This window comes from Calypte anna, chromosome 15, assembly GCF_003957555.1.
Source record: "Calypte anna isolate BGI_N300 chromosome 15, bCalAnn1_v1.p, whole genome shotgun sequence".
In the NCBI taxonomy this organism is placed as follows: domain Eukaryota; kingdom Metazoa; phylum Chordata; class Aves; order Apodiformes; family Trochilidae; genus Calypte; species Calypte anna.
In genome coordinates this window covers 3,220,007-3,235,271 of record NC_044261.1, presented here as the reverse complement: position 1 = coordinate 3,235,271, position 15,265 = coordinate 3,220,007, and the positions used below count along the sequence as shown (strand labels likewise).

General features: G+C 45.6%; 1 protein-coding gene across 3 annotated transcripts; it reads left to right on the top strand.

The window, feature by feature from the left end:
• The first annotated feature begins 612 nt into the window (after positions 1–612).
• On the top strand, positions 613–13,832 carry CCDC92 (coiled-coil domain containing 92). 3 transcript variants are annotated; one of them, XM_030460556.1, is made up of 4 exons: positions 613–727; positions 11,601–11,747; positions 12,092–12,133; positions 12,574–13,832. In XM_030460556.1, the coding sequence occupies exons 2-4, from the start codon at positions 11,618–11,620 to the stop codon at positions 13,347–13,349; spliced, it is 948 nt and encodes a 315-aa protein (XP_030316416.1). In that variant the 5' UTR covers positions 613–727; positions 11,601–11,617; the 3' UTR covers positions 13,350–13,832. The 3 variants fall into 3 exon arrangements, with proteins under 3 accessions (XP_030316416.1, XP_030316417.1, XP_030316418.1); XM_030460557.1 differs by lacking the exon at positions 613–727 and adding an exon at positions 840–906 and having other exon boundaries at positions 12,574–13,658; XM_030460558.1 differs by lacking the exon at positions 613–727 and adding an exon at positions 8,211–8,253 and having other exon boundaries at positions 12,574–13,658.
• The last annotated feature ends 1,433 nt before the right edge of the window (positions 13,833–15,265 follow it).

The following is a 15,265-nucleotide window of genomic DNA, read 5'->3' as shown; positions in this document are numbered from 1 at the left end:
CATATTTCCCTCTAGGTAATGTTGCATTTCATTTTCCCTGACTTGAGGAGCCATAAGGTGGAAAGTCCGTGTGGATCTGTTCTCCATCCCCTCACTCACAGCAGGACCATGTTGAAGGTGTGTAGAGAATTCAGCTGAATGTTCCATTTTGTGCTAAAGCCTGGAATAGTTATTTGCGTTTGGGGCAATAATTCCTTTTCCTTAGAAAATGATCAGTAATTTAGAAACTTGAATTGCCTTTTCCCGTTCTCTGCTTTATAAAATCAGCTTTCTGTCTCTTAATTTTGAACTCCCTTCTGATTAAGTATTTTTTTTCCCTGGAAGAAAGTTCTGCCCCAGCCCTGGCAGTGCTGAAGGTCAGGTGGGATGGGGCTCGGAGCCACCTGTGCTGCTGGGCGGTGGTGTCGGTGCCACGGCAGAGGGGTGGGACCTATATATTACAGACCGGACCCTCCTTCCCGCTCCTTTCCAACCCAAACCCATTCCCGGTTCCGAGGTTTCGCACTGCGGACACGGAACCTCCCGCGCACCGCACGCGCCTTTTCCCGCCCCGGAGCGCGCGGGGGAGGTGCGCGCGGCCCCTCCCCTCCTTCCCTCGCGCTCGCTGTGGGCGGGGCTCAGGCGGTGGCCGCTGACAGCCCTGACCCCCCCGTTGCCATAGCGACGGGACGGGCTGCCGCAGCCCCACCTGCGCCTGCGCCGCCGCCCCCGGTTCCCCCCCGCCCCGGTAAGTGCCGGCCCCGCCGGGCGCCCCTCGGATCCTTCGGGCGGGCGGGGAGGGGGGGGGGGATGTGAGCGCCGGTAGAGGCTGACCTGGCTGGTAGGGAGAGAGTGCGGGAGGGAGGGGTGGCCCCGAGTGGGGGCCTCACGGCGGGAGGGAACCGCCTCGGCACCGCCGCTGAGCAGGTGAGGGGCTGGGGAGTGGCGGCGGCGGCGGCCCCGGGCGGGCTGAGGGGGAGGGTCGGGAGGGTCACAGCACCTTGTTCCCTCCATCCTGAGCCAGCTGAGGGGAATCCTAACGGGACCGCGATCCCCCGGGGCTGGGTGTGGGGTGGGCGAGCGGCACTGCTGCTCTGTGGGGGGGCTGAGGCCTCTGGCCCCTCACACGCTCCCTCCGGGGGACCCTCCCCGGCCCCGCACCGCTCTGGGTCTGTTTTCCCCCGGAGGCAGCGGGCAGGGGGTGTCGGGGCTCCCTGCGGGCCCCTCTCTGCATTAGGAGCAGGGGGTCGCGGTCCTGCGGCAGCTGAAGAGCCGCGCCCGGGGCAGAGGGATCGGCGGGGGCACGGGCTGGGCTGGGCTGGGCTGGGCAGCACTCCTCCGGGATCGGCCTGCCCGGCCCAGGGGTGCTGGCACCGGACCAAAAAGCCCCGGACCTTTTCTCTCTGAAAAACGTTAAAAGCCCCTTGTCTGGTCACTAGAGCAGCAGAGGAGAACAGGGGTTGCCCTAGAGCTCGCTTCACCCCGTTTCGTTCCGGTTCTGCTGGTTCGGGGACAAGGACGTTTCTTTCTGGTTGGGAAGGGGCTGAGGAGCGATCGGCCCATCCGGCCGCCTCCTCCCCTGCCCCCTCGGAACAGTCCGGGTCCGCTCCATCCGCACCCCTGGGGCAGGTTTGGCACCGCATCCGCTTTCACCCCCTCACACGCTCCTCTTGTACCTGCGGTTTATGCTTTAGAAAGTGACACCCGTGTCGTTTTCATGGGTGACCCGCGGCCTGCGAAGAGGGGATGGATGGATGGATGGATGGATGGATGGATGGATGGATGGATGGATGGATGGGTGGGCTGTGTGCGTTTTGACATGGGCAGGGAGTAATCTGCCTTTGAGATGAGATTTTTTTTCCCTCTGAGGATTCCTGTCCCTTGTGGATATGGCAGCTAAGAAGTGCAGAGCATTCTCAGCCGTGGGGACTCTTCCAGCTGCATAGATGCTCTGTTTCCCTGGGTAGGCAGGGAAGGGAGGGGCTCGTCCCACCTGCACAACCACGGTTTGAGTTTGTCTTGTTAAATGGTGTAAAGCTGAGGGTAGGGAAGGTAAATAAAAACACAGAAGCTGAGGCAGCCCTGAGGGTGGAATTGTCCATTTTGATCTGCATTGCAGGTGCCTAAGAAGCATGCAGGGTGCTTGTTGGCTTTGCTTAGGTGGTAAGATGCTTCAGCTTCATTACATTCATTGCAATGTAAGTTATGCTCCTTAATTGAAAAGACAAATGGATGTGCCTGTAAATACAGAGCCTTTTCCCCATATAACTTACTCATTAGTGACTGTAATTCTGTAGTGCTTTATTATGATTGAACCTCTGGGAGAGGCTAAACTATATACACACATCTGTGCTCTTAATCTGCACATTGGTTTTTGGTGTGACTATTTAAAGCAAGTTCTTTGCAAGCAGTTAAATGGTACTATTGTAATAATTTTCCAAGCTTTTGGTTGTACTTGGATTCCAGAAGTAATTTTTAGTGAAACAAAAACTATTATAACAGAAGAAAGTATCAGCTGCTTAAGTAGAAAAAAAGCATTTTGGTTAAATTGATGCATAGCTATTTGTTTTCATCCTATTACCATAGTTCTGCTCAGTGTTAAAGTTTTCTACCCCATCCTCTTAGAATCCAAATGCTCTATGTAGTTTTCAGTCCAGTAGTTGTTGAAAACTAAAATAACAATCTTATTTCATTCCTTAAAGCTGCTTGTGTTACTTCAGATTCCAGATATAATTGCATGCTATCAGGGCTTTTAATTTCTTTTTTTTTAATGCATTTTGTCACTGGAGGTACAAAAATCCCACTATTCCTCTGTGTGCCCTACTTCAAGAGGCTGTAAGTAGTAAGAACAATATTTTTGTTCATCCAGATATCCTCTGTTTGTCAATCCTTTGACATGTGTAGGCAGAAGAAAAAACTCCCCAGTGCTTTTATTCCTGCATGTGGACCTTTAAAATAGTTTTTGAGCATTATAAACAGTGCAACAGAAGGAATGCAGTTGTAGTAAACTAGTTTGCAACTTCTGCTGCTGTGAGACACTTATTTCTAGGCTTTTCATTACTTTTCTATAGCTTAAAAAAGGTCTTTTAAAGTTTGAAGGTTTGATTGTATATCCTCAAAATTCCCACCTTAGGGCAATACTTCCTTGTGTAAACAGAATACTGTTACATAATTTTTTTAATCAAATTCATGTTTAACCTCATTTTTCATAGTAAAGTTTAAAATAATATAATAAATTGTAGTGCCCCTTGTACAGAGAACAGATACTTCCATCTTTCTGAAACCCTTTATAATGCTTAAGAATTTTGCTGCTGACAAGTGGCTGTTCTGTGTTCCTGTGTCTGTGTCTGGGTGTCTCAGTGCTGGGGTTTGATGGGCAGTGATGTACTGAAAAATCCCCTCAGATAACCTTGTGTGGGTGCTTTAGGGGAAATAGTTTTGTTCTGCCAAGACAAGGGCATGGCTTTTCCTACTGCTCCTTTAGAAAGCCAAGCCACCAGTGAAGAAGGGGAAGATCAAAGGATTTTGGTGTTGAAAAAAGAAAAGATAGTTGCCTGAAAGGTCTCTGGGTTGGCTTTCTGCAGCCTCCCTGTCTGCTGCAGCACACAACAAAACACCGGGAGCAGCTCAGAGAGCAACACAGACAGAAGTCTCTGTGCTTTACTGCGGCTTCCACGCTGCTGCTATCGATACCAGTTTGCTGCAAGAAGCCAAAATTGTGTAACCATCGCCAGGGTTGTCGGGACAGGCTCTGGCAGAGCTTGTCCTGTCCCTGGGAGCTGTGGCAGGGAGTGCCCGGAGCAGGGTGGAGTTGAGGTGGGGTGGGTGCTCTTTGTTCTTATCGCTGGAGCTCCTGTTTCCTTTGCAGTGTAAAAACAAACTCTGCTCCTTCCTTGGGCATTAAGATAATGGCATGTCTGAAAAAGCAAATTAAGACTAAAAAAAAGTGCATTTACTAGAACCTAATTGACTGTGAGCATCCCTGTCACTGCCTGCTGTACCTCACCTCTGACTCCTTCACTTGCTTAATGAGAGCCTGGCATCCTTTATAGATCTGATTGTGGGATCTTCAGCAAATGTGTGCCTGATTAGTCTGTGCTTGTTTTTAAGTGAGATTGAGGTAGTCTCCCTCTAACCAAGGACATCCAGGAGTGTGATAATGGGTGTTAGGCAGGATCTCCACGTGATCAGTGAATAATGATATCTGATAATGTTTTACTGTTACCTACCAGCTCATTTCTCATGATGTTAAAGGGCATGGCTCTGGAAATGGGAACAATACATTTATTTACTACTGCAAGTTAGAGACATGACAAAATATTGGTGAAAACAATGTCCTTGGAATGCATCAGAACTTCTGCAAGCTGTTTGGGTTTTTTTTTCAGATAATCCTTGGATAAAAGCTTTTTATTTGGGTCACTGTGTCTTTCCTGCTATTGAGAAATATGTTTGCTTTCATTTCACTCCTAGATAATCTTTGGGTTAAAACTTCAAAATGCCATGTTGCTTCTTGATCTTAAATCCTGTCTCTCACACAAATAATTAAGGTCAATATTATTTTGAAAGAAAAAAAACAAAAACCATAGCTTGATTGCAAACTGCAAAGTGTCATGGCTTCTCCATAAAGAGAATGAAATATCTGTCTCTAGAAAGGCTGAAAATACACCAGTGAACAGTAGCTGTAACCTGAGTCAGTGCCCAGAGGGAGGGCACAAAAGGTGCAGCATATCAGATAGCTGTGGAGAAGTGTTGAGCTTAGGAAATGTCCATCTGTGTGAAAAAAATATTGTGTGAATGATGTCATTAGCTGCAGGTTTCCTTTGTAATAAAAGTATCTTGGCTTGTTTGCTTTCCAGTCCTCATGAAAGCCTGGTATAAACTGTGCACACTTTTATTGTCTCTATTTGAAATACCTGGGTTATGTAAATAAGAGTATAAAGCACCTCTGAAATTCTTTGTCCTAATACCCTACTTACTTTACTAACCAAAAAAAAAACAAAACACCAACCCAAAAATGAAACCACACACACCAAACTTATACTTGACTTAGGGTCATCACCACCACTAGAATTCCTTCAGCAGCTGCTTTCAAAACCTTTGCTTTAGTGGACACCAATTTTTTTTTTATGTTTGATCATAGTTGCAGTTTTAAAATAATAAAATCAATGAAACAGCATCACAGAATGCATTAGAGAAAAGCATACTCTTCCACCTGGTAAACTTGCCTGAAAAACAGTTGTGCCCCAGCCTGGTTACTGATTGTTAATTTATTTTATTTCCCCACCTACCCATCAGGTGTCTGCAGTGCTGCATGGTCAACTCTGAAACATAACTAGTAGAAAAATAAGTTTGTTGTCAGCTGAGCCAGGTCCCTGACCTGATTCACTGAATGACCAGAAGTTGATTTCCAAGTGTTTCAGGAACACAACAGTGAATTCTTGCTTGGTACATGCAAGTGGGATGGGTGAGAAAAAAGTTGCAGCCAGGGTGGACAGCAAAATAGTTGCATGCCCGTGTGCTTGCAGGTTGTTTTCCTGTTCCAGGGAAAAAAAAATGGTTAACCAAGTCACTTAATGTGAAACCAGCATAGTAGTCTTTTTAATTTGTGTTTCATTAAGCCTTCAGAACTGGGAAACCTTAAAAGTTGACAGAAATACATTTCCTTTGAGTTCTTGGGCAAGTCTTGTGTTTCTGATCATAGAGAATCAAATTAGAAGAAAACATGAAGGGTTCATAAGTTAATATGTGATATCTGGGGGAGTAAATAAACAAAAAAACCCAAAGGAAAACAAAACCTACCACACACACACACACAAAAGCCCTTGACTTTGCCATAAAATAGTATTATTTCAAAACACAACTTTGGAGTTGTACTTAATATATCCTTGCACAAAAACCTCCCACAGCACCTTAATAGCTTAGGTCCTGATTCAGCTGCAGAATCTTCTTAATGACTTCAAAAGAAATAGGACCAGGCTCATTTTTATGTGTACCATGGAAACTGAATGTTCTGTTTCCTTTTCATTCCACTTCTGATAAAAGAAATTGGCTTTTATAGAAGGACTCACTTGTCTTTGCAATATTATACCTGCCTAGTTGAGGTTGGGGTGCTCTCTGTGTTCTGTGGGTTTGATGGAGATTATAAAATAACAAACTGCTTTTTCCATGGAATGAAGGGGTGAATAAAATAGGCCACATGTCAGGAGTGTGGGCTTGAAAGCAGAAGAGAACCAACCTGTTCCTCTAAATTACAACGTAGCCTTATTTATCAGGGCTTTTACTGCCACTTGAAAAAAAAATGAAATGGACTTTGTCAATGTTAAAGTAGTTCTTTTGAAGTAATCATTGTTATTTAAATTCCATCATCTTTGTTTCCCAAAAGTGAATTATGCCAGAATTAGGTCACTTTCAGAGTTTTCTGTCAGAGTTAAAGCCGTACAGCACTGGATACCCTGGTGCTGGTTAGAGGAGTTGTATCTGTGTAAAATGCCCGTGCAGGATCATTTGATTTGATTCTGTAATAATCTCTGTCACAGCAGCAATCTTAACACCTGATTACTTTTTATCTGCTTCCATTGTGACAGCTCTGGGGTTGTGTGGTCTCAAGGACAGAAAAAACTCCACGTGAAGTATTCCTGTCAGTTCTGATGACTTCGGGTAGACATTCAGGCACATAAACTGTCAGCAGTTTCTCTGCTAAGTACCAGCTTGTTCGTTTAGAGCATGGGGAAGAATCATTGCTACCAGCAGGGTGTCCACTTAATTATTCCTCCTCCTGCCATACCAGTTGCTGTTGGGGTAACAAAAAACCATTTTCTTGCTAAAACACTGAAAGCTGTGCTTCCCCTGGGCCATTCTGAGATTAACCATGAAGAGTCTGCAGAATCTCTGTTCAGAAAATGAAAGGAATGCAGGACAGAGAAACAGCTGAGTAGAATAATACCAAAAAGCATCAGAAATAGAAAAGGAGCTGAGAGAGCAAAAACATCTCCTTCCTCTGGGAAGAGCAGGGCAGGTTTCCTTCACCCCCACAGTTGTCTCCAGGTAAGAACTGCTAATTTTGCTTGGCTGAAAGAATATGAAAACAAGGACAATAATTACATTAAAGTGTTGTACTTGACCACAGAAGGCAGAGGAGGAGGGGAACAGAGTTGCAGGATGTGTCCCTACTGATAGGGAGCACTGGAAAGCCATTGGGAAAGTGGTTGTGTAGCCATAGGTACAGTCTGAAAAGCATGACTGAAGTACTTGAAGTGGTTGGGTCTAAGGCACAGGTGAATGAGGAGCAAACATAAATCTGAAACTGGAACAGGCTGGTAATAAAGTGAATATTGCTGGATCTACATAGAGAAGTAAAATGGCACCAGGCTGGGAAGGGGAGCCCTAAAGCTGATGTCCCAGCAGAATGATGGCAAAGCCCCTGGGTTGGCTGTAGAGACAGAAGGGTTTCCTTTATTATGTCCTTTGAAATCAGCTGAGCAAACACTTTTGGGGTGGCATATGTCTCTGGAGATGGAGCTGATCTAAGCAAAGACCAGCTAAGTGTCTGTCAGTTGGGCATTTTATCATTAGAGTGACATTTAGAAATGCTTGGTCAGGTCAGTGACAGTCTTTAAAATGGAGACTGGCTAGAACTGAAGGTTCTTTTGAGAAGACTCCTATGTCCTTAATTAGGTTTTGAAATTGTATTTTGTGTGGCTACAAAAAGTACTTTGGCAGCTTTTCTTCCATTTTGAGAGGGCACTGGATAGATACTGATTGAGGGCAAAATGCCTCCCTGCCCACACGAGTCAAGATTTGAATGTGTGTTTGCAGAGAGCTCAAGCAGCTTCCCTGGTGCTAGCCCATCCATGCAGAGGTTATTCTGGTTTGTTTCAAATACCAAACAGGACTCAAATAACTCCAGTTGTTTGGGCTTTGGTCCAGTAAATTCCATAGGACTGTATCTAAAGTCATAGATTAGAATCTCCCTCCTCTTACATTGGGGTACAGAGCTCCTCTGGTTTTGTGCAAAGGCACCGAATAGTCAGGTGCTCGTGGCCTTGAACTATTTTGAATTTCATCCAAATACTTAGGATCAGAAAAGGCCTGGAGCCTGCACATCATCTGCTAGACAAGATCTGGCTCTTAGAATGCTGGTGATTGTTTGTGGAGAGCATGTGGAGAGCATTGTGAAAGCTCTTGTTTAATATATCCAATTTAAGATTGATTTCTTTTTGTTTTCTTTTAAGGGAACATGCACTTGTAAAAGAGACAAAGCAGTTCCTTTTTAAGGTGAGGTTCCAAGGTTGGTAATTTACCCTCCCTGCTTTACTGGGAAATGAGGGCTTAGGTGGGTGCATAAGGATTAAAATGTTGCACCCCATGTTCCCAAGGGAATGCTGTTTAATTGGTTCCATTTGTCCCTCTTGGGTGACACTCAAGAGAAATTGTCAATCTGTTGTTTTGGAGGATTTGAGGCTCAATCTTTGAGCCTTCTTCAGATCTACATTCATAGCTATATCTAGAAACATTCTGTGATGTTGGTGATCAGGAGAAATGAGAAATTTTGGATGTTTTCAGGGTAGAACACAGCAAACCCCCCTCTCCAGCTTCTGGAGCTGTGACAGGTTCAACACTGTTGGGGTTTGGTGTCAGTCTTGCTGTGAAAGAGGAGGTGTTACCATTGCAGAGCTGAACACTGCAATGCTCCTTTTAATGTTTTATCATCCTTCTCAGATGACGTGTGCATTCCTAGTGGGAGTTTGCCTGGCTCTGCATTGCACAGATCCTTTTGTGTAAGAAAATGGCAAACTTTTGTTGTTCTTTTTTTTTTTTTTAATTGCTTTGGAGACAAGGGGGAAGGGGGAAAAAGCCATAGTGACATAACCATTCTGTGTTATATGCAGTTACAGCTTTCTTCCCAGCACTGGCTTAATTCATCTGATGAAATCCAGCCAGAGACTGGTTGCTTGGAGAGCTGTCCCACCAATTTCCATGGTGAGAGAGTGAAGATATTGCTCATCTGGGCTATTAAGGGCTCAATTGACTTCTGCATTTTGCTATTTTGTGTGTACTTTCTGGCCCCAGCCTTTTCTTGGCTGCACATTCTTTCTTGTTTCAGAGAGGAGATGAAATCCGTGCAGTGCAATCCCAGAACTGCTTTATGGGGTTTCTTGTTTGAAACCCCAACGGGAGATACACCTGGATAGATTTGTACTATTTTATTTCAGACTGACTCCTCCTAAGACCGTGGTTTCTGTTTAGATTTCTGTTCATGATTTGCTACTTAGCCAACCCAGAAAACTCTTTTGGAATATTTTGACCATAATTTTTGCTTGTTTGCTAATGATGGTGATTGGGAAATCACCCGTTCCACTCAACAAAGCACAAGTTGGCACCGTTACCCCCTCATTCTTCCAGAGCACTGAATTTAATCTTTCATCTCTGTTACAAAGTAACCAAGAACTCTGTTTTTGGCCCTTGTACTGGATTCCTTGAAAGTCTTACCCTTTATTTAATTTTCTGTAGGGATAACTCAGTTGATAATAATGTCAATTAAGGTCACATAGGAAATTACGAAGGGCTCTGTGTGTGTGTGAGGGCTCTGTGTGTGTGTGTGTGTGTGTGTGTGTACTTCTTAAGCTCTTCCCTGCCCTCCCTCTCCCTCCTCCCCACCCCAAAAAAAAAAGGTATCTGTGGGATAGAATTTAGGTCTGTCTTGCACACAACATGTGGTCCCCTAATTACAGACCCTGGCTGTAATGTCATTGCATTGGTTGTCCAGGCAACGGGAACCCTGATTCTTTACTTATCTTTGTAACCTAAATACTGTAATTGTTTTTACAAAGCTGCAGAGATAAGGGAATTCAGCCTTCAGTAGTGTAATGACAAAGCTAATGCTCCTCCTTTTTAACCTCACCACTTTATCAGCCTCCTGCAGCATCACTAACTTTTCCTGTCACTCCGGGTGGCAGCCCAGGGGCTGTCACAAGTTCCCTGTGCTGCTCTGTCCCCCAGAAATTATTTTTCCCACCATGGTTTGTGTAGTTCCCACCCAGTAGGTGCTGCTGCCTGCCACTCGGGTGTCCCCTGGCTCTCTAGGATCAGCCTTTGCACCTATTTTTGTGCTGCCTGGATGCTCCTGAGCTGTGCTCGAGCTTCCAGAGTTTTCAGAAAGCTTTCCAAGCATGACAGCTTTCCTGATAAAGAAATCTGATGTGTAATAATGTGGAGTTATTAAGGATATGCAGTAATGTGGAGTTATTAAGGATGTGATTCTGGAAAGTTCTCCTCATGCAGACCCAGCAGGCTCTATAAAGCAGCCCTAGGTGGAGCAGCCCCAGGTGCCCTGGCTGGCACAGCATCACTGGGGGTATGCAGGGAGGGGTTGTGGTCACACAGAGAAATTCCAGAACTACACAAAACATACCAGAGCAGTTTTGTGCTTCCAGCTTCCAGGAGGATTGCCCACTGTCATCCCTGCTTTTTTCATTAGTACATTATTTTCACTAGGAAACAGGACAATGGACAAAATCATGTTGTGACAGACTTGGTGACTCTCAGATAGCACTAGGGACCTGTGACTCCTCTCTGAGCTCCTCTGGCCACTTCTCCAAGTGCTCCTCTAAAAGTCACAGAAGAGAGCCCCAGGGCCAGTGTTTGCATCTCCACAGGAAGCATCTGGCTGTGCCTGCTGCCAGGAGCTATTTTTTACCTCTGTATCAGGGAATTAATTTGGGAGTCTCTCTCCAGCCCCACCAGAGGGATGTTTCTTGCCAGTTTGGCCTATGGGTATACACCAGACCATTGTTGCTTTATCAAGAGCAGCAGTAACTGGGAGTGCAGGGATCTTCAGGAATGCCTCAGCATGGAACCATTCACCTGTTCCATCTTTCCTTGAGTCTGAGCACTGCTAGGTAAGGTTTGTGAGGCTGTTCTGCAAGGAACACCCAGGTTCCTCTATACTCATAACCTGTGCAAGAAAAAAAAAGTTTTCTTTTTAAAGACAGCATTGTTCTTGTTGTCATGGGGGTCCGAGCAGGACACCAGGCTGCAGCCGAGCTGAGGAACTGGGGAAGCAGCCAGCAGCATCCAGAGCTTCCTGGCAGGCAGGTCCCAGGGAGCAGCTGTGCCAAGGCACCTGCAGCACCCACATCCCTGGCCAGGCTGAGCTGTGGGTTGGGCTCCCTGCTCTGCATTGCTCCTTAGAGATGGTGCCTTTTAGGGCTTTCTTCCTTGTTCCTGTCCAGGGATATCACTAATTCTGTATCCCTGGAGGTAAGTGGGAGACTCCCAACAAGACAGCAGGACATACTACCCCATTTCTCAGAACTCCTCTTTTATCTTGTAACAGGATTAGTGACTTAGTCTGTCTGAAGTTAAGCCTTAGATGTGTTAACTCCAAGCAAATGAGTTCCCTCTGCTGCTCTGGCCTAGGCTGTAACTCATCTTTCTGTGAACTTAGAGCACTTCTAACTAAATAGTCATGAAACAGAAAAACCTTTTGTGGCGTTTGCTCGACCTTGCATCAGTTTCTAACAGCAGAATTCAGCTTTTCCCACTGCTTCTGGCTGCAGAGCAAGGATCTTGGTGTGGGCACCATAACTCACTGTTACACTTGTACGTGTGTTTGCTGACAGGGTAGCTGCATGTCAGGATGGCAGCTTCAAACCTGGAAAACCAGCTACAGAGTGCCCAGAAGAATCTGCTGTTCCTCCAGAGGGAACACGCCAGCACCCTGAAAGGTCTCCACGCCGAGATCCGCCGCCTGCAGCAGCACTGCACAGGTACCAGGGACCTTAATTCTTTCCACAGGAATGGTGTCCTTTTTCACAGGACACCCCAGCAACAAAGCCAGGGTGTATGTAGGGTGATCAGGCTCAAGGCACAAATCTGTGGTCATCAAGCAAAGATTTTTTTTTTTTGGTAATTAAAAAATATTAATTCACCTGACAGTTTCCATTTGTCTCACCTATTTGTTAATTTGCTGTGGATCTCCTGTTACTGCTTTGGGTGGGGGGATGAGTTATAGTTATATTTTTATTCAAGCATACCATTATAAAATGCTCACCAGATGGGGTGTGGGGTAGATGATGTTGTTCTAACAAAAACAAACAACTCTTTTTCTCAGATTTGACCTATGAGCTGACTGTAAAGAGTTCAGACTTGTCAGGTAAGGAATACATAGCATTTTTCTTTCAATGTTCATGTTGAACTTCCTCATCTTTTCCAGTGTTTGTATTTTCTCCATCACAAGTAGGTGAGAGTACTTTGTAGTTGGGATGTTTGCTTTATTATTTCTAAAAGTGTAAGAGTAGTTTTGTATTTTCCTGAGTTACTTCTTTATGAAGTAAATGTCACATGTACTTAACAAGGTTGCACAGGAAATCTTTTAAAGAGCCAGGAACAGTGCAGAACTGCTGGCTCCTCTCCATGACTAGACAGTCAGTTCCCTGCATGCCTGGGAACAGGGAACACAAGTTCAGGGGTAGAAGAATGAGAATTATGAAAACTTTGGGATTTCTCTTCTGGGTTTTGGATGGCAAAAGGAACCCCTGTTGCACTATTTTCCTTTGTTAACTGGAAACACCTCTGCTTTTCCTGTTCTTTTAGGAAATGGCAGCTCAAGAAGTGATGAACTCAAGAGGAAGTGTGAAGATCTTGAAGCTCAGTTGAAAGCCAAAGAGGCCGAAAATAACGAATTACTGAAAGAACTCGAACAAAAGAACGCAATGATAATGGTGCTGGAAAACACCATTAAAGAAAGAGAAAAGAAGTATTTGGAAGAGTTAAAAATGAAAAGCCATAAGCTCAATATGTTGTCGAGCGAACTAGAGCAGAGAGCGAGCACTATTGCTTATTTAACTTCTCAGCTGCACGCTACCAAGAAGAAGCTGATGAGTTCAAGTGGGACTTCAGAGGGGACCCCTTCTGGCAGCCCTGTGCTGTCCAGCTACAAACCCTCCCCTCCCAAAGACAAACTGCCCGAGACTCCACGGCGCAGGATGAAGAAGAGCCTCTCCACCCCGCTCAACCCCGAGTTTGAAGAGGCCTACAGAATAGGATCAGAGAGCAGGAAGCTGCTGTTAAGGGAGCCTGTGGATGCCATGCCTGATCCCACTCCCTTTCTGCTGGCCAGGGAAACAGCAGAAGTCCAGCTCATCAAGGAGAGGCCTTTAGTTATTCCTCCTATTGCTTCGGACCGAGCGTCCGGCGAGTCGCAGAGCCCGGCCCGAGAGAAGCCCCACAAGGCACACATCGGGGTGGCTCATCGCATCCACCACGTCACCCAGCCCCAGCCTCAGCCAGAGGTGGAAACTCTGGCAGTGGATCAGGTCCATGGCAGCAAAGTGGTCAGAAAGCACTCAGGGACAGACAGAACTGTTTGAGTCCGGTCACCGCAAGGCTCTGCTCTTGTTGCTGTTGATGCACTGTGATCCTGTAGGGTAAATAGCACCCGCAGTAAAGTTTCTTTTGATGCCCCATGCATGCCAAATTTCTTGCAGATACATCATTAATAGGTTATGCTCCTCTAATGAAACTTGTGTTCATATGGCAAGGTATATAACTACTAAATGCTGTGGCCAAATCAGGGGTACCTGACTGCTTGCTTCTGAGCACTGCTCCATTTATTGTAACTACACGTGTGGACAAAGGCACAGGCTGCATTATTAATCAATATTAGTGAAAACAGATGTAACTCTAAACCTGCAGCAATATCTATTGGCTTTTAACATTTGAACTACCAGTGGTTCTTTTGTCTTCACTGTGTATGTAAGCCCTTCCTACACAAACACTGACTTCATGACAGAGCCTCTCTCACAGCAGGATTGAAAGTAATGCAGCTGTAAGTACATCTGAAACAGTACTAAGGACAGCTTTTCCTTCATATGCACGTGCTCTTGATTGCAAATTGTGTTCATAGTTTCTCATTCTTAAAATACTCCCAGTCCCAGCAGGCCTCACTTGATTAGTCCTAAGTAAATACTTCAGTTTGTGGGGTTAGGTAAAAAAAAAAAAAGGGGGGGGGGGGGGGGGAAGGGGGAGAATAAACACTCCTTTAAATGGGTAATGATCTTCACAGAAAGAGTATGAACATGGGGTTGACTTTTTTTTTTTCATTTTGTTTTTTTTTATTTAAAAATGGAATGGCTCCTTGGAATCCACATTTTACACCAGTCAGTACACTGCACTTGTAGCACCTTCCATACTGGCTCAGAGCTGCTTTTCCAGGAAAATGTAACTGGCTGTCCATATGGAAATGGTGGTTTATGCTCTGACCTGCACTTTTTTCTGTAAAGGGATTTTTTTGTTTCCTGAAAATCTTAAGACTTGTTCTGGACATCATCAGCGTGCTGGCTTCTGCCGGCTTAGAAACCTGAGCTGTCCCTCAAAACTGTGTGTATTTATTTTTAAATTTAACTGATGTAAGCAGTTCATACAGGAGGAGAACCTGGCATCCTTGATTTTAATCCTTATGGAGTGGGGTGGCCTTGCCTTGCACTTGCCCTGGTTCCTCTTGCTCCTTTCTAGTAAGCAACAGGTATACCCTGCAGCTGTTAGACTACTCGGATTATTTTATTATTATATTCCTAGAAAAGAAAGGCATAGTGAGAGCTGTGAGCCTATGTAATTTTGGGAAAGGAGCACAAATGTGACCATTTTGTTCTTTTAAAATTGTGATCAGCACTTCCAGCTCACCTCTGCTTCACTCTTGTCTGCAGTCTCTTGACGAGGACCGGCAAGAACCAACGGCTCCCAAATGCTGCTAAGCTTATGATGTGCCTTCAAAAAACTCAGAACATGATCTCTGTGAAAGCTGATGAAGGATCCCTGCCTGCCCTCTTCCCTGTCCCTTGCCAGCTGTAGTCCACCCCTTTTAAGCTTTTTCTGCAGGTGTGTGTGTGTGTGTGTGTGTGTGTGTGTGTGTGTGTGTGTGTGTGTCCCTCCAGAGCCTTGGGTCACTTCCCCCACAAAGGCACTGGCAGGGTGACAAAAGCTATTCCTCCTACCTGTGCTACTGCTCTGTTTTCCTGTGCAGCATGACAGCTTCCAGCAGGGTTGGGGCTCATCACAGAGGGTTTGAACACCCCCCAACCCTGAGGCCTCCTGTGCACCCTGACACCTCAGTCACCTCCTGTCCTGAAGCCCCAGACTCACTCCTCAGTGTTGCGCCTGCCGGCTGCCTGGTAGGGTTTGCTTCATGGTTGATGGGGAGGGATAGGGAAGAGCTGTGCTCCTGGAAAACAGCTGGCTGAAGAAAGTTTGTTACTCTGTGGTCTTTAAGTGTATTGCATTAACTGGC

Coding starts and splice junctions, on each gene's coding strand:
- CCDC92 (XM_030460556.1), top strand. CDS start 11,618: ATGGCAGCTTCAAACCTGGAAAACCAGCTACAGAGTGCCCAGAAGAAT. Junction 11,748..12,091: donor CCTGCAGCAGCACTGCACAG/GTACCAGGGACC, acceptor TCTTTTTCTCAG/ATTTGACCTATGAGCTGACT. Junction 12,134..12,573: donor AAAGAGTTCAGACTTGTCAG/GTAAGGAATACA, acceptor CTGTTCTTTTAG/GAAATGGCAGCTCAAGAAGT.